Source organism: Priapulus caudatus, unplaced genomic scaffold (genome assembly GCF_000485595.1).
Source record: "Priapulus caudatus unplaced genomic scaffold, Priapulus_caudatus-5.0.1 Scaffold66, whole genome shotgun sequence".
NCBI classification, from domain to species: Eukaryota; Metazoa; Priapulida; class Priapulimorpha; order Priapulimorphida; family Priapulidae; genus Priapulus; species Priapulus caudatus.
Window position 1 is genome coordinate 654,218 of NW_014577127.1, and position 23,083 is coordinate 677,300.

At 43.8% G+C, this 23,083-nt stretch overlaps 2 protein-coding genes across 2 annotated transcripts; both read left to right on the forward strand.

The window, feature by feature from the left end:
- Positions 1–16,155: 16,155 nt before the first annotated feature.
- On the forward strand, positions 16,156–17,854 carry LOC106821263 (histone H4). Its single transcript, XM_014825997.1, has 3 exons — positions 16,156–16,246; positions 16,612–16,818; positions 16,965–17,854. Exons 2-3 carry the CDS (start codon positions 16,639–16,641, stop codon positions 17,094–17,096), a joined length of 312 nt encoding a protein of 103 aa, XP_014681483.1. The 5' UTR covers positions 16,156–16,246; positions 16,612–16,638; the 3' UTR covers positions 17,097–17,854.
- Positions 17,855–18,096: 242 nt separating this feature from the next.
- LOC106821257 lies at positions 18,097–21,782 on the forward strand. Its single transcript, XM_014825980.1, has 5 exons — positions 18,097–18,108; positions 18,207–19,739; positions 19,850–20,012; positions 20,310–20,451; positions 20,731–21,782. Exons 1-5 carry the CDS (start codon positions 18,097–18,099, stop codon positions 20,891–20,893), a joined length of 2,013 nt encoding a protein of 670 aa, XP_014681466.1. The 3' UTR covers positions 20,894–21,782.
- Positions 21,783–23,083: the final 1,301 nt, after the last annotated feature.

Below are 23,083 nucleotides of genomic sequence, written 5' to 3' on the forward strand. Positions count from 1 at the left end.
CATACATACACACACACACACACGATGCACGCAATGCACCACGCAAGCACGCAACGCACGGCACCACGCACGCACGCACACGCGCATATACTCCTTTCTCTCTCTCTTCTCTCTCTCTCACACATACACACACACACACACACCACACACACAACACCACACACATATACACACACACCATACACACACACACAACACACACACACCACACACACACACACACACACCACACACACACAGCAGCCACATACATATATTTATTTATATATATTTATTTTTATATTATTTATTTATTTATTTATTTATTATTTATTTATTTATTTATTTATTTATTTATTTTATTTATAAATATAACTATTCCTTGTACTTTCAAAACCCTACAGTACATACAGTAATATATAATAGTATAGATTTAGTAGTATTACATTACACACACAGAATATCCGTCAGCAAATTTTCGTACATCCATGTGCGCTTTTTTGAAACTGCTGAAAATACCTCTTCGTCATTCCTCAATCACATGATCGAAATTTTTGCGCCTCATGGAATTTTTTTAAGCTACGGTATGAGTGACGCTTTTATGTCATGATATATCTAAAATTTTGTTTGAATAAAAACAATAAATTCGTGACTCCATTTCTTTGTGCTACCCCATTTTATGTGCTACCCATTATTTCTAGCCGGTAGGTGGCATATTTTAGATGTGTCTACCTGAGTGTGAATCTAACAATTAAAAATTGAATGTAACCGTTATATATGAAATCTCAAGCTAGCACATGTGGCACGTTGGGCCTAAATCACTTGTAACGGAGATTTTGCCGAAAAGAATTAGGATGGGTGTATTATTTACCATTCTACATAGTCCATCATGTTGGAAAACGATATATATATATCTATAGTAGTGTGTTGTGTGTGTGTGTGTGTGTGTGTGTGTGTGTGTGTGTGGTGGGTGTGTGTGGTGTTGTGTGTGTTGTGTGTGTGTGTGCAGGGGCGGATCCAGAGGGGGGTCGAGCGGGGTCCGGACCCCCTCTTTTAACTAAAATAATAGGGAAAAAAGTAATACACACACACGCACAGCACGCGACGCGCGGCGCGCGCGCCGCGCGCACACACACACATCACACACTACACCACACACACCACACAATCACACACACCACACCCCACACACACACCACACACACACATGCTCTTATATTGTCTCCATAAAAAATCTTGATTTGAAGCCGCTAGTTTTCTGATAAAGAATTACTTATAAATGTAAATTCGTTATAAAACCTAGAAAGGGCAAAGAGGGTCCGCAGGCGTCCGCCGGGACCGGATCTGATACTGAAATTTTTGCATTCTAGACATCAAAATTACTGCTCAATGCTCTCAGACTGCACCAAGTTTTTAAAAAAAAATCCCAAGCAAATTTCGCCAGTTTTTCATTCGATTGAATCGGGCGATAGTCGGTGCGACGGCTTACGGACCGACTCGGAAGAGTGTGCCGGTGGGCCATCCGACGCCATCGGCAAGCGGCTGAAGAAAATGACCAATCACAGAGCAGCGCCATGGGAACCCGCAGTCGGTAAAAATAGCGCGGGAAACAACTCCCGACCCTTAGTACACGCTAAATCCGCTTGGAACCCACGAGAGTGGCCAATGGTTTTGCGCCACACTTTGAGTTCGGACAGTGTGCGGGCGAGTTTTAACCCCAATATCTTGTCCCCACACCAATAGATTAATTTTTGTGGATGAACCCCGTATATAAGATATCGATATACTAGATATTTGTGTTAGGTTAGGGTTTAGAGTTAGAGTTAGTTTATGGTTAGGTTTTAGTTCGTTTTGATGTGTGATATCAGGGCCCGTAGCCAGTTTATATTTGCTGGGGTTCCGTTTTTCATGTTGCAATTTGCTCGGCCAGGGCGTTACAGCGATCTTGTACAGCAGGGGAGGGGGTCTAACCTAATCCAAAGTTGCGACACGCGAAGGGGGGTCTGGGGGGGCCATCCCAGCAAAATTTTAAAATTAGACCCTCCAGATGCGTTCTGCGCGAGCAGGGGGGCCGGACCCACTGGACCCCCTGAATACACGCCCCTGCTCCCGGCGCGAAGCGACCAGGCGGAGGGAGCAAGCGACCCACCGGGGGAGGGTTGTGGGAGGGGGGTGTTCACTGTTCACCCTCCCGGCACCGATGGAGATTTTTGCATTATTCACTAAAAGGAGGAAACCTGAGGTGAAATCATTGCAAATTTAAAAAAAAAAATTCTGCTTGGGGGGTGGCGGGGGGGGCGCGTTCGTTCGAACCCCCGCAACCCCCCTGGGCTACGGCCTGTGCTTTACCTAACGCCGCTGAAACGCGCCCCCCTTTTCTAACGGCTGACGACACCTGCAGGCATTATACTTCGCACGTACCCATCAGAGAGCAGTGATTCATCACATCCTGGCGTCGCCATCTACGGTTTATAAAACTCGCCGTGACCCCGCACACTATACGACCCGCTCCTGGCGATCGATCGGGTAGGCACCCGCACGCGAGTACTTGTATAGTGCTGAAAATGTTAGGCAAAACTGTATATGTGGAAAATGTTATATTATAGGCACATGTATATATACTGTATTAAGTATATATATGTCTGTAGACAAATGTTATATTAGGCACTCGTATATGTTGGCGAAAATGTGGATATGTTTGAACCGAAACTCCGACGTTCAGTTCTCGAGGTGTACTGGGGGGGGGGGGGGCCGATTTGTATTAGGCACTGATGAGTGTGGAGCTTATAACGCTTCAAAACGCACCGAAACATTCTGTATGCCATAAACAGAGTCAAAATTATCTACCGGTCCGATATAACTTTATCTGGCCTATATTTCTCTCTCATGGTAAGTATGTAGCACTCTCGACACACGGGGAAAGTTCATAAAAACCACTGGAATATATATATATATATAATATATAAATATAATATATACATTATTTCGCATTTTAGAAGCTAAGAACAAACTACGTACTGATGTATTGGCTTAAATATGCTAGATTTGGAAACTTCTTATAATCGATTATTATTTTTATTAATTATGTTTTTATAATTAATTTGTACATTATGTTTCCTACACGTATTAGATCTGACAGCTAGGATTTACAAATGATCTAATCAATACATCATTCAATCAACTTATTTAATTCACGCATTAGGAAATCAATTTTGTTGATTGAAAAGAGTTATATCGTTAAACAAACTAATTGACGAAAGCTGATGAATATAGAAAATAAGAAGTAAAATAGGGAGTCATTAAGTGTGAAATGACAATGTGAGGTATCCATTCGACGTCTCCTACACATTACTACATAACTATGGTTGATGAACCATATAGTTGGTGAACTTTGTTTCGGTTGCCTGTGTAGTTGCTGTCACCGGCGAACAGTCTTGTTAGGGCGAAAGTTAGAAGCGATAGGCCGATTATTGATGTAGATAAGAGCAGGAAGTTATACATTTGCTTATAACAGTATGTTTTCTATTGCATTATGTACATAAATAATAAGCCGGGTATATATAAATAATAAGGCATGTGATAACCTAAATATATGACGTTATTATATTGAGTGACGAGTAATTCACATTTGTAAAGCAGTTCGTTAGCACTAACATAGTTCTAGTTGTATTTGATAAAAAGTCATGCTAAGCTGACCAACTTTTGCTTTTTGTGTTTGCGCAACTCGACATTTGGGTTCAATCTATAAACGCAGTCACAATACAGTACAGTATCTCGGAGTCAAAGCACTACAAATGTGTTATTATCATACAACACCTGATCACTGCATCCTCCGCTCGATAATGCGAAGTTGCGTCAATATGTTTAAATTTTAGCTCAATGATTGAAGCCAGCTGTGTTGTAAAAACTAGACTGCGGTGACTGAAACCATTTCTATTAAAGGTGTGTTCTAGCGCGTAGGGCTTCTCAATATAACGAGGCTACTGCAAGTCGTGTAGTCATTCACGAGTTGGGTAGCGTGAGTGTATTACTGTGGCAGGTAAGATCGCCTTTTTCGTATCATTTTCTTTTTTAAACATTATTTAGCTTATTTTGACTGCTAAGCGTGGATTTAAGTTACGCGGAGACATCATGTATGACTCGTTAATACGAATACTATCGTATATTTATTACATTTTTATGACACTATACCTTGCTGATCGAAAATCGACAACCACTGAACTAATAATAGTCCTATAGTTGGTAAAAACTGTATAAATGATTCTGGTTGTAATCTTTAACGTTAGGCCTACTTGGCAGACGCGCTGTCAGAATTTGCGATTTGTATATTATAGCCCCTCCGTTGAATATTGCGTCGTAAAGCAATTGCGATGCCTTAAAAACTTTTCTGGCAGTCTTACATAATTTCCAGCTCTTCTCACTCCGCGTAAGCGCAGCGATGTCAGGGTCGAGTAAGGGCAGCAGGCTGCGGTTAAAGGAGGCGCTGAAAGCGTCATCGACAAGTTCTCCGCGATAACATCAAGCATCACAGAGCTGCCGATCCGCCGTCTTCTCGCCGAGTGGTGTGAAGCGTATTTCATGGCCTCATCTATGAAGAACTCGTGGTGTGTTAAGGTAGAATATAAAGCTGTTTTTACATTATCGTGCAATATTATTACATACGTGGCGTTTCGTTCTGACGGTTACATGGCGATATCGCGATATATATGTAATCAATTATTGCATAGTATGAATATATATAATGCTGTGTAATTTATTGCAGGTGTTTTCTTGAGAACGTTGATCCGTGAGTGCCGTCACCTACACGCGAGCCAACGCCAAGAGAAGACCGCTCACCGCTATGGACGTTGTTCTACGCTCTCAAACTCAGGGACGTTAACTGTACGGCTTTGTGGTTAAACGGCGAAACCGATGCGTTCGTCAAGTGACCTGCTTTTACTAGGTACACGCGTCGTTTAATCCGTGCGTCCTGACTACATCTCAGCGTTTTAAATTGTATGCAGATTGCTAATGCTGTGGTGTAACCAAATATGTTATTACTGGCTACGGACATTACGAAATTAACATCTACATTGCATTTGTGCAGTATGAGATTAAGCCGCCCGCGTTTTTAATTTTATTAAAATTTCATGTCATTTGTGATTTCGTGTGACCAATATATGGTTTCTCTGTAGTGTATTTCTGGCATGTCTCTCACACGGATGCCTGTGGTTTCACTGGTAGGTACGATATTTTCAAAGCATTTGGGGTTTCGTGTCGGTAGATGTCCCGCCGTTGTTTTGTTTGTTTTCGATGGTGCCAGTGTATTAATGAACCTTTTACGAAACAATGTAACAGAAATTAAATCAGTGTTCCTGACGACCCCATTATATAGGCAAATAATTTTTACACTTGTTACAGCTCGCGTTTAAATAGTATGCAGTTTGCTGCTGTTGTGTACCAAATCTGTTTTACTGCATACGGAATATGCAAGATATTGGTTAAATGTGTCAATGTATTCGTCTCCTGTCTGTATTGTGTTTTTGGCATTGTCTCTCAACACGGTACCTCTGGTGTTTCACTGTACGGTACGGGATATTTTAGGCATTTTGAGGAGTTTGTTGTCGGTAAATGTTCCGCTGGCTTATTTGTGCTGTATTGTTGTGTTTCGATTGTCATGTATAATAACACCTCTTAACGCGAAAACTTATTTTAGTATTACTATTTAGTGTCTCTCCTGCTCTCTCTCTCACGCCAATTTCATTCATGACTTATCCGGTATCATGTTCATTAAGTATAGTGTCCGGCTTCTGGAGAACGCGAATTTGGTTATTCGAACTTGTGGTCAATAACTATAGCGTCACGCGTAATATAAAAGCGGCGCACGTTGCCGTCTTGTGTTGATCCGATCAGCCGGCTTCGTCATCCGAGTAGCACATCAGATGAAGACCAAGATGGCTTCGAGTGGTCAAGTTGAGGGATATTGCAGCGCTCCTTGAATGATTAGTTCCTTGAATGTTTAGATACGGAAGAGAATTCAGTGTTTCAACTTTTGTCAGGTAACGCTTCTGTCGGTCAAGTGAGAGATATTGTCTTACGCGTAGACGAAGGAGGAGTTATAAAGTGGCAACAATCCGAGAAGAATCACCGAAACGTATTTACGACGGAGACGAGCAGTATTGCCCCTACAAGAGGAGAACACCTATAATGACGGCAAAGGAATTATGCGACAGACAATGTTAAAACCGAATCTCAAGCCTACGCGAAAGAACTGCGGAGGCGAATCGTGCTGTTCAGAAATGAGCAACGTCCCGTGTGCCGTAGTAGAGAGCAGCTGACGGCGCGACGCTGGGTGACTGACGATCGGCAATCGCAAGCCCGCACGTCCGGCGATAACAAATGTTGGCAGAGTTTCACTGTTAAAACCGTTGCATATGCGCGAAAAACGGCGTGCATCTAGCCTACCGTCTGAATTGGAAGATCACTTTCAAGAGCCTGGTGGAGGCGACGGATGCGTAGAACGGTCTTCCTGCAAGAGACACACTAAACGAATATGGCTCGCGGAAGCATACGCTCTCGGAATCTGGGGCGGTTGGCGGCGAGAGCAGCGCGAAGAGTGCCTTGTTGTCCGCCCTCTTTGACCTCGTCAGCACCGCGTGCAGATAGCGAGACAGAGGCATTGAGGGTCGCGAAAAGCGGCTCTTCGGTTTGTGCGCATGGGAAAAGTGCGCAAGAGCGAAGAAATGAGCAAGTCCCCGCGGCCATGACGTGGTTGCCTTGGCGAACCACTTTGCGGCTTGCGGACACCTTCTCTGCCTAGAACCGCCAAAAGCCAGTATCGCATCACGGCAACGATTTCCCTCGTTCGTACGCCCCGTGAGGCAGCGTGCGTTTCCAGCGGCCACGAAACAGGCAGCTACCCCGAAAGTTAACCGGCAGTAGTGAAATCTACGGAGGAACGCACGGCGAGCCACACTTTACTTGCAGTCGAAGTCGACCGCGAAGGGGAAGATGGCGGAGGCTCGTCTTCTGATGCGAAACGATTTAGCGCCGCAGTAAACTCTTCGTGCCGCTCGACGAAAAGCTTTGCCAAAATGTTACGCGAAGCAACGAGGACAACAATCTCCTTTGCCAGCTCGTGCGAGAGGTGGTCCTTGGACGACGGCACGTTGCATCGTTGAGTACGACAAGCCTGTTCCGCGTTTCGGAACGGAGCGCGACCTGTGTACGGTCGCTTCGCGGCGTGTCACGGTTCGTCCTTCTGAGTTAGTGGACGAAGCGGGAACACAACACAAAACCGCACTATTGAAAAAGTACTCCCCGAATGTTCAGCCGCAAAGACGACTCCATCCGCAGTCGTTGTACAACGACAAGAATTACGGGACCAGAAGGCGTCTGACTTACGACGATAACGTTGTCGAGGAGACCTCCGAGGTCCTCGACTGACCGGAATGGCTTTGCCGATGACCGCTATATGTCGGATCTGTCTGATGGAGAGACTGGCGATACTTTATATCGGCCGTGTTTTCTGCCGCGGATACGGCAGCTGGGTTCAGCCGATTCCTGTTTGGAAGAGTGAGCTCACTGATATAGACTTCGTAGCGACGATGGCGAAGACTATGCCAGTATTCTACAGCATACGAGTGTGAAGTAAAACCAATTTACCAAAGGTACGGCTTATATTTTTCACGTCTGCTCACGTATGCATACTGTTAGATATACAGTCACAGTGACCTATAACCATCGATGTACACAGTCCTTCATTCCGTTTCTTTGCTGTATTTCTAGTGGAAGAGGCTGCGAGCTAACCCGCGAGTGTTCGGGGCCTTTCACATCGTCTGCTCTCGTCGGGTAATTCTTGGTGTTTTGTACTCCACGTTATCTGTTATATCTCTCGACACGGCGCCGTCAGGTCAAAAGCTTCTTGAGAGCCGGCTTATCAATGATGGAAGTACCTTGGTGCGTTGTGAGTAAATTAATTAGTGTAGATCGTAAATTTTGGACGAATCGATAATGTTGTTTATAAACAAAATTTATCCATCCGGGTCTTACGGAGTGCCAAGTGTGGGGGTAATTTAGCGTAAAATATGCTTCTCTCATGTTGCACATATTGTTGTGGTAACAGTGTTACTACGTGGGGTCAGCCATTTTTGTGCGTAAATTTACTTGATTTGTTAATTCTGATAGCGACTTATAGTATGTAGACACTTCTTTACTTCGGACAAGTTACTTCTATAACATAGAGATTTTTACTGCGGTACGACTCCTATAAAATATTTTTTTGATACATGATGGGTTTTGGAAATTATCACGCTTTCTTTGTACCTCGCTCTCATTGCCTACTGCATTGGCGATTCTGCCACGAACTTTACCATAGTCTCAGCCGAGAGTGCAACGGCCTATGTGTTTTGGATCTTCCAGCTGATGTCAACAGGTTATATAAGATTCTTCGTATGTGCTGTAAACAACACAGGCTCGTTCCGAGCGACGAGCGGCTTAAAGTTTAAATAGCCTGCAGGGCGGAGTGCGCCGGTTTATCGGACACCATACACGCGCATTCAATACAATATTACGTCTGTTAATTAATCGTATTTGGAAATCCTATATATACAGAGGCATTTGATTCGTCGATCGGCGGCCGTCTCTCATATATCGAGTTAATCTGGGCGTGCCTACAATTGTCTATGGGTAAAGATTTCTAGTATAAAGGCATCTGGTTAGCATTTGGATATTGTTTCGTATGTTTGCAGGAGGTTTTGTCCTTTGGAAACTAAGCCTGGAGAGCAGGGCGCGTGCAAGTGCACCCTGGCTCAAATACAACGAGCGAGCGTCGGCTAGTGTTCGATCAGAAACAACCCACTAAGCAATCGTTGCACTCAGAGCAGAGCTGTTGCGGTTGCTGAGCCAGCGCAACGCTAACTTTTGAGGGCGCGCGTGAATTCTTCAACGGGGAGCAAGAATGACCGCCCGGTGTTGTCAGAGTTAGAAGGATTCGCCAGTCATGCACAAGGATTCGATTAGCATGGTCATGCCGCCTAACATCCAGACATTGCTGTTTGGCAAAACGAATGTCCTGATTCGTGTACTTTGTAATGCACCGTGAAAACACGCTGTACTTGTTTATATTATATTTCATTTAATGTTAATTTACGCCTTGCGCATTGGACGCCTTATTTATATGGGAGCAGTTTCTTCATTGTAATTAAATTGAGAGGTTACATTACACAGGCCATATTCGCAACGTTAGATCTCATTTACGTGCTAGATTATTGCACTGTGCAATTAAATGTATTTGCCCCCGGGCGTCGCTGCTAACCATAGCACAGGAGGTTTCGAAAAATCGAATCGCCGAAAAACGCTGTACACTAGTAATATTCAGCCCGTTTGTAAAACAGCTATATCGCTACGATACTCAACATCAATTCGTTTACATGTCGGCACGCCAAAAATTTTGCGCCGCGTTGGCAGGACGTTGGTACTGTCGGAATAACAACGGTAAGCGCCGATACAACAGTCACTCTTAAGGTGCCTGTCGAACATTGGGCGCCGGTATTATACCTTGATTGAAAGTCTCAGGTTCGCCATAGGACTAATTATTTTTATTCCACGCGACGTCTAGCTTGCTGCTCTACTGGCTGCAGCCGTTGATAATTCATTCATAGTAATACTTTTGGCCTTTTTTAAACGTCTGACCGGAATGGGGAACTACCCCATGCGACCGGGGCGGGCGTCAACGAATCTGACGTTATCGTCACCTTATACTCTAGCTATTGGTAGTTTTATTGCTTGTAATTATAGCCTGGCCTTAATCGCGGCAATGTTGCAACCGGATACAAGGCTAACTAAGTAAGGTCATAAGCTGTAGCATACGGCGCACGCACGTACATTCGCGCGCACATTTGTGTGTGCGTGTTGCTACACAATCTCCAAAACGAAATCCACAACGCTCCATAAATATTTACAGTCGTATTGTAGTGGCGCTTACGTTTACCCGCGTTTCTAAATCTCTGGATGAACTACGTATAATGTGGAAAGTCGTTAGTGTATGCGAGGATATTTCAAGAGAAATTCTATAAACGCATATTACGCGTGTGTTTGACGTTGAATAGCGTGCGGCATTGGAGACAATGGAGACACCATTAAAATATATTGCGGAAGTGGTACCCAGTTTATAAGAGTGCTGAACCATACCAGTTCGTAATAGGATACAACGGCACAGCAAGCACCTGGAAAGCCAGCGCTTGAATATGATAACGCTGCGAAAGGTCACGAAATACCTGAATAACAATATGTCGATGTTTATCTGCAGCCAACTGGTGCTAAACTTTATGATCTTCCATGGCTACTACAGCACATCCTACGACCAGAATTGCCAAAAGAGTTGCCCTTTTAAAGCTACGATGGCAGCTAATTGGATTGACTCCGGCAGTGTGTGCCTGATCACGGACTGCAACCAACCACTACAACACATGCAAGGTATAGTTAGTTATATTTGTTATACGTGTAAGAATTACGTGATTATACACGAACGCGTGATACTACCTATCAACACTGACGTACGGTACTCGTGTTTTTTCTCGACAGTATTTTAAGTAGCCTTAGTTTCATACAGACTTCATTATTGCATTGCGTTTTTCTCCACATGATGAAAGAGTATACGCTAGACCAAGGATGCCTGGACGAGGATAAAAGAGAACGGCTAACATTACCGATATCACATATGCCGAGACGTGACCACGAAAATAATACGATAGACGATGTAAGTTTTTCACACGATTTGCCCTCGTATTTTATTCAACGTTTGGCACATTCGGCTGAATCCTAACACACTGTGTATTGATGTGGTAGTGGTAAAGATATAGTGATATTGGTAGTGATAGTGGTAGTGATAGTGGTAGTGGTAGTGGTACTTGTAATGGTAGTGCAGTGGTAGTGCAGTGGTAGCGGTAGTGGTAGTGGTAGTGGTAGTGGTAGTGGTAGTGGTAGTGGTAGTGGTAGTGGTAGTGGTAGTGGTAGTGGTAGTGGTTGTGGTAGTGGTAGTGCTAGTGCTAGCTAGTGCTAGTGGTAATGGTAGTCGTAGTCGTATAATCGTATAGTCGTAGTGGTTTTGGTAGTGGTTTTGGTAGTGGTAGTGGTAGTGTTAGCGGTAGTGGTAATGTAGTGGTAGTGATAATGGTAATGGTAGTGGTAGTGGTAGTGTTAGTGTACAGTGTAAATGGAGTGGTAGTGGATAATGCGTAATGTAGTGGTAGTGGTATGTTAGTGGTATTGTAGAGGTAGTTGTAGTGTAATAGTACGCTGTGTTAGTAGTGGGCGGTGACGGTGGTGGTATGGTGTGAACCAACGATGGCAGAACCTCCACTAATAATTACAATTCCCTGATTTCCAGTAGTGGTGAAAACTATTCCCACGTGAAATAGAATAGAGAACTGAATTAGAAAAATCTATAGCTCAGAATCCATTGCATTTGCGGCAATTGCATTTTTAGAGAAAAAAATGTGCGGATGCCCCTTTCACTCTACATTCACCGAATCCTCCATTCCAGAATGTCTGGATACGCTCTTATCTATCGTTGCTTTATTTTCCCCTTTTGTGACCAGAAAGTTAGTGAAGTATGTTGCGACGTAGTCGCCGTTTACTGTATAACGGAATAATCGCGTGATTTTAATTCCGTTGTGCGAGATGCTGGACCATATGATGGGTATGGAGCCACTGACACACAGCGCAGAGACGATGAATACCCACTCGCCTTCTCCGCGGAAGACGTACGATGATCGCAATTTAGTTGGCAAGTCTGTACGCAAACACGACGTGCGTATGAACGGATGCAAACTGCACTGACGTCAACGTATATTTACCGACGGCCCACCGTGCGGCACATGTCCGCGGTCCAAGCAAATCGATTTCGCGTTTTCACGCGATCGGATCGGCGCCGATGAACGTGGAAAGAACGCCGGGTTTGCTGGCGGTGAACGACGCCTGCAAACGTTCCTCGTTGCGGATCGATGGCGGCAGCAGCGTGTCGCCAGGACGACGGCATGTCGTTACGACCATCGTAGGTCACGCCCGGTAAAAATCGTTGGAAGAACAGGGTAACCGTTGCGCGGTACAGCAGCGAGCAGCAATGTTCCGACTACAAAATCAATACTTTTGCACGAAATCAACAAATTGAAATCGGAGTTTCGGTTCAACATGCTCATGTAGAGAAAGCAGGCAAAGCCGTTATTCTAAAATCAAACTGCCGCACGGTTCGCTTGTTTACGTAGGTTTATGTTCATAACTGCATCACGTGAATAAGATTTGTTGCTTATCTATATTCTCCTCTCTCACATATAACACACACACACACACACACACACACACACACACACACAACATACACACCCATACATACACACACCACACACCATGCACGCATGCACGCACGCAAGCACGCACGCACGGCCACGCAACGCACGCCACACACGCATACTCTTTTCTCTCTCTCTCCTCTCTCTCACACATACACACACACACACACACACACACACACACACAACACACACTATACACACACAATACACACACCACACACACACCACACACACACACACACACACACACACACACACACACCACACCAATACATAATTTTATTTATTTATTTATTATTTATTTATTTATTTATTTATTTATTTATTTATTTATTTATTTATTTATTTATTCATTTATTTATTTATAAATATAACATTCCTTGTACCTTTCAATAACCCTACAGTACATACAGTAATTATAATAATATAATAGTAGTATACATTACACACACAAATTATCCGTTCAGCCTAACCTTATCGTACATGCATGTGGTCTATTTTTGAAACTGTAAAATACCTCTTCGTCATTCCTCAATCACATGACGAAATTTTGCCCTCCATGAATTTTCTTAAGCTACGGTTATGAGCTGACGCTTTTATGTATGATATATCTAAAATTTTGTTTGAATAAAAACAATAAATTCGTGACTCATTGTCTTTGTGCTACCCCATTTTTAATTGTGCTACCCAATTATTTCTACCGGTAGGTGCATATTTTAATGTGTCTACCTGAGGTGAATCTAACAATTAAAAAATTGAATGGTAACGTTATATATGAAATCTCAAAGCTAGGCACATGTGCACGTTGGCCTAAATCACTTGTAACGGAGATTTTGCCGAAAAGAATTAGGATGGGTGTATTATTCCATTCTACATAGTCCACTCATGTTGGAAAAACGATATATATATATATATATAGTGTGTGTGTGTGTGTGTGTGTGTGTGTGCTGTGTGGTGTGTGTGTGGTGTGTGTTGTGTGTGTGTGTGTTGTGTGTGTGTGTGTGTGGCAGGGGCGGATCCGAGAGGGGGGTCGAGGGGTCCGGACCCCCCTTTTTACTAAACAAAAAGGGAAAAAGGTATACACACACACGCACGCACGCGACGCGCGCGCGCGCGCGCGCGCACACACACACACACACACACACACACACACCACACACAACACACACACACACACACACACACACACACCACACACTTCTCTATATTTGTCTCCATAAAAAATCTTGTTTAGCGCTAGTTTTTTCTGATAAAGATTACTTATAAATGTAAATATCGTTATAAAACCTAGATGGCACAAGAGGGGTCCGCAAGGCGTCCGGGGACCGGATCTGATACTGAAAATTTTTGCATTCTAGACATCAAAATTACTGCTCAGATGCTCTCAGACTGCACCAATTTTTAAAAAAAAATCCCCAACGAAATTTCGAGTTTTTTTTTTTCATTCGAATTTTGAATCGGGAGCGGATAGTGTGCGAGGGCTTACGACGCGACTCGGAGAGTGTGCGTGGCCATCCGACCCGACGCAAGCGCTGAAGAAAATTGACCAATCACAGAGCAGCGCCATGGGAACCGCAGTCGGTAAAAATAGCGGGAAAACACTCCCGACCCTTAGTACACGCTAAATCCGCTTGGAACGCCACGAGAGTGCCATGGTTTGCGCCAACTTTGAGTCGGACAGTGTGCGGGTGGCGAGTTTTTAAACCCCATATATCTGTCCCCACACCATAGATTAATTTTTGTGGATGACACCCCTATATAAAGATATCCGATATATAGATATTTAGTGTTAGTGTTAGGGTTAGAGTTAGAGTTAGGTTTATGGTTAGGTTTTAGGTTTTTGATGTGTGATATCAGGCCCGTAGCCAGCTTTATATTGGGGGGGTTCGTTTTTCAATGTTGCAATTTGCTCGGCAGGGGCGTGTACAGATTTTGTACAGGGGGGGGGTCTAACCTAATCCAAAGTTGCGAGCACGCGAAGGGGGTCTGGGGGGGCCCTCCCCAAGAAAATTTTTAAAATAGACGCCCCTCAGATGCGTTTCTGCGCGAGCAAGGGGGGTCCGACCCCTGGACCCCCCCTGTACACGCCCTGCTCGGCGCGAAGCGACCAGGCGAGGGAGCCAAGCGACAAGCCGGGGGAGGGTGTGGGAGGGGGGTGTTCACTGTTCACCACCCGCACGATGGAGATTTTGCAATATTACACTAAATAGGAGCGACCTGAGGTGAAATTCTTGCAAATTTAAAAAAAAAATTCTGCTTGGGGGCTCGGGGGGGGGGTTCGTTCGAAAACCCCCCCCGAACCCCCCCTGGCTACGGGCCTGTGATATTACCTTAACCCGCTGAACCGCGTTTCTAACGCTGACGTGACAGGCATTATTACTTCGCACGTACCCATCAGAGACGCGTGATTCATCAATCTGGCGTCGCCATCCTACGGTTTAAAAACTCGCGTGCCCCCGCACACTATACGACCCGCTCCCGATCGATCGGGAGGCACCCGCACGCGAGTACTGTATAGTGGAAAATGTTAGGCAACTGTATATGTGGAAAATGTTATATTAGGCACTGTATATATACTGTATATAACTATATATATTCTGTAACAAATGTTATATTAGGCACTGTATATGTGGAAAATGTGGATATGTTGAACCGAAACTCCGATTTCAGTTCCGAGTGTAGGCCGATCTGTATTAGGCACTGATGAGTGTGGAGCTTTCGCTCCACGCGAAACAGTTCTGTATGCAATAAACAGAGTCAAAATTACTACCGTGTCCGTATAACTTTATCTAGGCCTATATTTGCTCTACTCATGGTAGTATTGAGCACTCTCGACACACGAGTTCATAAACAACCACTGGAATATATATATATATATATATATATATATATAATTATTCGCAATTTAGAAAGCTAAGAACAAACTACGTACTATGGTATTGGCTTAAATATGCTAGATATTGAAACTTCTTATAATCATTATTATTTTTACTTATTATTATGTTTTATAATTATTTTGTACATTATGTTTCCTACACGTATTAGATCATGACAGCTAGGATTTACAAATGATCTAATACAAATTACATCAATTCAATCACTTCATTTAATTACGCTTATGGAAATCAGATTTTGTGATTGAAAAGAGTTATATCGGTTAAACAAACTAATTGACAAAGCTGATGAATATAGAAAATAAGAAGTAAATAGGAGTAATTAAGTGTGAAATGACAAGTGAGTTATCCATTCGACTACTCCTACACATTACAAAATAACTAGGTGATGAACCATATAGTTGGTGAACTTTTTCTTGGTTTCCTTAGATTGCTGTCACCCGCGAACAGTCTTGTAGCAAAGTTAGAAGCAGATAGGCGATTATTGATGTAGATCAAGAGCAGAAGTAATACATTTGCTTATTAGCAGTATGTTTTCTATTGCATATGTACATAAAAATAAGCACGGTATATATAAATAATAAGCATGTATAACCTAAATATTGACGTTATTATATTTGAGTGACAGTAATTCACATTTCTAGTAAAGCAGTTCGGTTAGCACTAACATAGTTCTAGTTTATTTGATAAAAGGTCTGCTAGCTGACCAACTTTGCTTTTGGTGTTTGCGCAACTCGACAATTTCGGGGGTTCAATCTATAAACGCATCACAATACAGTACAGTACTCGGGGTCAAAGCCACAAAGTGTGTTATTACATACACCACCTATCACTGATCCTCCGCTCGAAATGCGAAGTTGCGTCAATTATGTTAAATTTTAGCTTCACTGATTGAAGCCAGCTGTGTGTAAAACTAGACTGGTGAACTGAAACCATTTCTATAAGGTGTGTTCTAGCGCGTAGGCGCTTCTCAATTATAACGAGCTACTGCAAGTCGTGTAGTCATTCACCGAGTTTGGGAGCGTGGAGTGTACTGTGCAGGTAAGATCGCTTTCGTATATTTTCTTTTTTAAACATTATTTAGCTATTTGAGCTGCTAAGCGTGGATTTACATTACCGAGACATCATGTATGACCTCGTTAATACGAATACTAGTCGTATATTTATTACATTTTTATGACACTATACCTTGCTGATCGAAAATCGACACCACTGTAACTAGTATATCCTATAGTTGGTAAAACTTATAAATGATTCTGGTTGTAATTTTAACGTAGGCCTACTTGGCCAGGGACGCGCTGTCAGAGATTTGCGAGTTTGTATATTATAGCCCCCATCCGTTGAATATGCGTCGTAAGCAATTGCGATGCTTTAAAGAAACTTTCTGGCATTTACATATTTTCCAGCTTTCTCAACTCGCGTAAGCCGCAGCGATGTCAGGTCGAGGTAAGGGAGGCAAGGGTCTGGGTAAAGGAGGCGCTAAGCGTCATCGCAAGGTACTCCGCGATAACATCCAAGGCATCACGAAGCCTGCCATCCGCCGTCTTGCTCGCCGAGGTGGTGTGAAGCGTATCTCTGGCCTCATCTATGAAGAAACTCGTGGTGTGTTAAAGGTAAGAATATTAAAGCTGGTTTTACATTATCGTGCAATATTATTAATACGTGCGTTTCGTTCTGACGTACATGGCGCATATCGGATATATATGTAATGCAATTTATTGCATAGTATGAAATATATAATGCGTGTAATTTATTGCAGGTGTTTCTTGAGAACGTGATCCGTGATGCCGTCACCTACACCGAGCACGCCAAGAGGAAGACCGTCACCGCTATGGACGTTGTCTACGCTCTCAAACGTCAGGGACGTACACTGTACGGCTTTGGTGGTTAAACGGCGAAACCGAGTGCGTTCGTCAGTGACCTGCTTTTACTGGTACACCGGTCGGTTTAATCTCGTGCGTCCCTGACTACATCTCGCGTTTAAATTGTATGCAGATTGCTACTGTGGTGTAACAAATATGGTTTTACTGGTACGGACATTACGAAATTAACATCTACATTAGCATTTTGCAGTATGAATTAAGCGCGCGTTTTTTATTTTTTTAAATTTCATGTCATTGTGATTTCGTGTGACATATATGTTCTCTTGTATGTTTTCTGGCATGTCTCTCAACACGATGCCCTGTGGTTTCACTGGTACGGTACGGATATTTTTAAAGCATTTGGGGTTTCGTGTCGGTAGATGTCCCGCCGTTGTTATTGTTGTTTCGATTGTCATGTATAATGAACCTTTTACGAAACATGAACAAAATTAAATCATGTGTTCCTGACGCACCATGTATATAGGCAAATAATTTTACACTTGTACAGCTCGCGTTTAAATAGTATGCAGTTTGCTGCTGTAGTGTACCAAATATGGTTTTACTGATACGGACATATGCAAGATATTGGTTTAATGTGTCAATGTATTCGTCTCCTGTCTGTATTGTGTTTTGGCATGTCTCTCAACACGGTACCCTGGTGGTTTCACTGGTACGGTACGGATATTTTAGCATTTGGGGTTTCGTGTCGGTAGATGTCCCGCTGTTATTTGTGCTGTTATTGTTGTGGTTTCGATTGTCATGTATAATAAACCTCTTACGAAACTTATTTTAGTATTACGTATTTAGTGTCTCTCTCTCTCTCTCTCTCACGCAATTCATTCATTACTTCACGGTATCATGTTCATTATAATATAGTGTCCGCTTCTGGAGAACGCGAATTGGTTATTCGAATTGCGGTCAATAACTATACGTCACGCGGTAATATAAAAGGCGGCGCACCGTGCCTCTTGTGTTGATCGATCAGCCTGGCTTCGTCATCGGAGGTAGCACATCAGCATGAAGACCAAGATGGCTCGAGTGGTAAGTTGAGGATATTGCAGCGCATCCTTGAATGATTAGTTCCACGTTGAAATGTGTTAGATACGTGAAGCAGAATTCAGTGTTCAACTTTTTGTCAGGTAACGCTTCTGTCGTCAGTGAGAGAATTTCTTAGCGTAGACGAAGGAGGGATTATAAGTGGCAACAATCCGAGAAGATCACCGAACGTATTTACGACGGAGACGAGCAGTATTGCCCTACAAGAGGAAGACACCTATAATGACGGCAAAGAAATAGCGACAGACAATGTAACCGAACTCAACCCTACGCGAAGAACTGCGGAGGAATCGTCGTCTGGTTCAGAAATGAGCAACGTCCCGTGTGCTCGTAGTAGAGAGCAGCTGACGGCGCGACGCTGGGTGACTGACGAATCGGCAAGTCCCAACCCCACGTCGTGCAATAACAAATGTTTGGCAGAGTTTCACGTTAAACCGTTCGCAATGCGCGGAAAACGGCGTGCATCTAGCCTACCGCTGAAATTGAAGAGTCACTTTCAAGAGCTGGGTGGAGGCGACGAGATGCGTAGAACGGGTCTTCTGCAAGAGACACTAAACGAATATGGCTCGCGAAGACATCGCTCTCGGAATCTGGGCGGTGGCGGCGAGAGCAGCGAGAAGACGTGCCCCTTGTGGTCGCCCTCTTTGACCTCGTCAGCACCGCGTGCAGATAGCGAGAACAGAGGCATTGAGGTCGCGAAAGCGCCTTCGTTTGTCGCATGGGAAAAGTGCAAGAGCGAAAATGAGCAGGTCCCCGCGGCCATTGACGTGTTGCCCTGCGACCAACTTGCGGCTGCGGAACCTTCTCTGCCCGAACCGCCAAAAGCAGTATCGCATCACGGCAACGATTTCCCTCGTTCGTCACGCCTCGTGAGGCAGCGTGGCGTTTCCGCCGGCCACGAACAGGCAGCTACCCCGAAAGTTAACGCAGATGTAGAATCTACGAGGACGCACGGCGAGCCCACATTACTTGCAGTCGAAGTCGACCGCGAAGAGGAAGATGGCAGGCTCTCTTCTGATGCGAACGATTTACGCCGCAGTAAACTCTTCGTGCCGCTCGACGAAGGGCCTGCCAAAATAGTTACGGCGAGCAACGAGGACAACAATCTCCTTTGCCACCTCGTGGGAGACGTGTCCTTGGACGACGGCACTTGCATCGTTGAGGTCGACAAGCCTGTTCCGGTTTCCGGAACGGAGGGCGATGTGTACGGCTACGGTTCCGTGTCACGGTTCGTCCTTCCTGAGTTGTGGACCGAGCGGGAGCCAAAAAGAAACGCACTATTGAGAAAGTACTCCGATGCTCAGCGCAAGACGACTCGATCCGCATCGTTTACCACGACAAATACGGACCAGAAGTGCGTCTGCTTCGACGATAACGTGTCGAGGAAGACCTCCGAGCTCGACTGGACCGGAATGGCTGCCGATGACCGTATATGTCGGATCTGTCTCGATGGAGAGACTGGCGATACTTTAATACGGCCGTGTTTCTGCCGCGGAACGGCAGCCTGGGTTCACCGATCCTGTTTGGAAGAGTGGCTCACTATATCAGACTCGTACGAATGCGAACTATGCCAGTATCTCTACAGCATACGAGTGGAAGTAAAACCAATTTACAAGGTACGCGTATATTTTTCACGCTGCTCAGTATTGCATACTGTAGAATATTACAGAGTGACTATAACCATGATTTGCTACAGTCCTCATTCGTTTCTTTTGCTGTATTTCAGTGGAAGAGGCCTGCGACTAACCCGGGAGTGTTCGGGCCTTACATCTGCCTGCTCGTCGGTATTCTTTGCTTTTGTACTCCACTTATCTGTTATATCCTCGGATACAGCGCCGTCCAGGTCAAAAGCTTCTTGAGAGACGCTTACTCAATGTGGAAAGTACTTGGTGCGTTGTAGAAATTAATTAGTAGAATCGTAATTTTGAGATCGATATGTTTTTATAACAAAATTATCCACGGGTTTAACGGGAGCCACATCGTGGGTATTTAGCTAAAATATGCTTTCTCTCATGTTGCTTATTGTGTGGTAAGTGTTACCTACGTGGGGCAGCCATTTGCGTAATCTTTGTAATTCTAATAGCGACTTAATTAAAATTCTTTAATTGACATATTTTTTTATTGTAGAGCATCTTTTACTCGGGAACGGAACTGTACTATAACAATCCATATTTTTTGTTTTATAGCTATGATGGGTTTTGGAATTATCACCCTTTCTTTGTACCTCGTCTCATTTGCCTACTGCATTTGGCGATTCTCACGACTTTACCATATGCTAGCCGAGTGCAACCGCCATATTGTTTTGGATCTTCCAGGCGATGTCAACAGGTAATAAGATTCTCGTGCTAGTAAACATACACAGCTCGTTCCGAGCGACGAGCGTTAATTAAATAGCTGCAGGGCATGCGCCTTTATCGCACCCATACACGCGCATTCATACAATATATACGTCTTTATTAACGTATTTGGAATCCCTATATATACAGAGCATTTTTCTCTCGCGGGCACTCTCTCATATATCGATAATCTCCCGTGCTACATTTCTATTGGGTAAAGATCTTCTATATAGCATCTGTCTAGCATTGATATGTTCGTATGTCTTGGCAGGAGCGTTTTGTCCTTTGGAAACCTAAGCCTGGGGAGCAGCCGCGTGCAAGTGCACCCTGCTCACAATACAAACGAGGAGCTCGCTAGTGTTCGATCAGAAACAACCCACCTAAGCCAATCTTCCCAGAGCTATGTTGGGATGCCTGAGCCAGAGCAACGATAACTTTTGGGGCGCGTTGAATTCTCAACGGAGAAATGACCGCGGTGTTGTCAGAGGTAGGAAGGATTCGCCAGTCAATGCACAAGGATTCATTAGCATGGCTCATGGCCGCTACATCCAGACATTGCTTGAAAACGAATGTCTGATTCTGTACTTTTAATGACGTGAAAACACGCTGTACTGTTATATATTATATTTCATTAATTAATTTTACGCCTGCGCATTGGACGCCTTATTTATATGGAGCAGTTTCTTCATGTAATTACTGGGAGAGGTTACATTACACAGGCATATTCGAAACGTAGATCTCATTCGTGCTAATTATTGCACTGTTGCAAGTAAATGTATTGTGGGCGTTGTAACATACAAGGAGGTTTCCGCAAAATAATCGGGAAAAAAACGTGTACACTAGTAATATTCAGCCCGTTTTGTAAACAGCTATATCGCAATACCGATACTCAACATCAATTCGTTTATGCGGCACGCCCAAAATTTTGCCCGCGTTGGCAGGCGTGGTACTGTCGGAATACAACGTAGCCGCGGTACACAGGTCACTCTAGCCTGTCGAACATTGGTATATACCTTGATTGAAAAGTCTCAGGTCGAATAGAGACTAATTATTATTATCCACCGCGCGTCTAGCTGCTGTCTACTGCTGAGCCGTGATAATTCATCATAGTAATATTGGCTTTTTAAACGTTGACGGATGAACTACGTCAACGAATCTGACGTTATCTTTCACCTTAATTGCTCTAGCTATTGTAGCTTTTATTGTGTAATTATACTGTATAGTCGCGCACATGTTGCAACCCGATAAAGGCTAACTATAAGGTCATAGCTGTTATCAATATATACCAGCATTTAGGTGTCGACGACAAAATATAAATGCGTTAGTAACATAGATAATTTAATAAAGTCGTGTTGTCGCATATGTGGTATAATGTTTATTTTTCACGTGTTTTTGCGCTCTTCTCGTATGTACTTGATGAAACGTTGCTTGAAGCTTTAGTGATAGTTTCGATTTTTAGACATCAATATTATATTATATAATATATTTGATCTTATATAATATGATATAAATATTTATATTTACAGAATACAACGATATATTCGTAAGAACGCTTTGCGTACTCATCACGCTTTTGTCGAAAGAATAAAATAGGCACCCCTTTCGTGTAAAGAAATAGCGAAATATGTCATGCGACAGCTAAAGATATTATATCAAGAAACTCGCCATTCGATTTGATCGGTTGATTATATCTACCGGCAGGTTTAGCTGGACATTTTTTAGAATCCAATTATTCAGCGTTGTCTATTCAATGTAAGCGTCTCGTCATGGTTTCACCCAGTCCTCCTGCATCCCCCCCCCATCTCATCACGCGCATGCGCGATTTACGCGCAGCAAGCAGAGTTGGTGCCAGGAGCGACAACACGCTAATGAGCACGATTAACAACCGGGAGACACTATTTATGTGCTGCACGTTTCCCGCGGGCACGAATGTCTGCGAAATCTCGACGTGACATTTCCGCTTCGTGCGCGTTGCTGACGCAGATAGCCGAGTCGCGTATGAGAAACCACGCAAGCGCTCAGACCGCTTCAAGGCATTCAGTTTCTCCCTTTCATCTGTACGTTCTCGTCGATAATATGTCTAACGGAAATAATATTATTAACCAACGATAGGTTGGCCAGCGCAGCATGGTAAAATTATTATTAAATACGGCTTCATGATGACTTATTTAATAACAGAGGCCTTTGGGTGTATCACGTTGAAAGTAAACATTAGTACGCGTCATGCTCCTCCATATAGCGGCTTAAATACATATCCTAACTGCGCGCATTCTAGAAAACAGTAGGTGCTGTATTTTTTGCACTCAAGAACAATAAGGGTATATAATAATCCAGTAGTTCGTTCGTCTATCCGCTCTTCGTCTGTTCGCCTGTCCATCAATCTACCCATCCACCCATCTATCAATAAATGCAATAACGCATGCATCTATGCATACATGCCCCATCGTCACCGCCGATTCTTCAGAGGTCTCTTATAATGCACTCGTTTCCGGCTGTTGGAACAAGAATCCGCACAGCCGTCCCTCAGTGAAGTGTCTCGTGCACAGTATATCAGACACGACGGACGTACGTAAGTCGTCACCCAATGCGCCAACGACAAACTGCATACGATACTGACTGCATGT

What these genes read in the sequence shown, in the direction of transcription:
- LOC106821263 (XM_014825997.1), top strand. Translation starts at nt 16,639, where the DNA reads ATGTCAGGTCGAGGTAAGGGAGGCAAGGGTCTGGGTAAAGGAGGCGCT. An exon ending in AAACTCGTGGTGTGTTAAAG is followed by an intron (nt 16,819 to 16,964) that starts GTAAGAATATTA and finishes AATTTATTGCAG; the next exon opens with GTGTTTCTTGAGAACGTGAT.
- LOC106821257 (XM_014825980.1), top strand. An exon ending in CTCAATGTGGAAAGTACTTG is followed by an intron (nt 20,013 to 20,309) that starts GTGCGTTGTAGA and finishes TTTGTTTTATAG; the next exon opens with CTATGATGGGTTTTGGAATT. An exon ending in CTTCCAGGCGATGTCAACAG is followed by an intron (nt 20,452 to 20,730) that starts GTAATAAGATTC and finishes ATGTCTTGGCAG; the next exon opens with GAGCGTTTTGTCCTTTGGAA.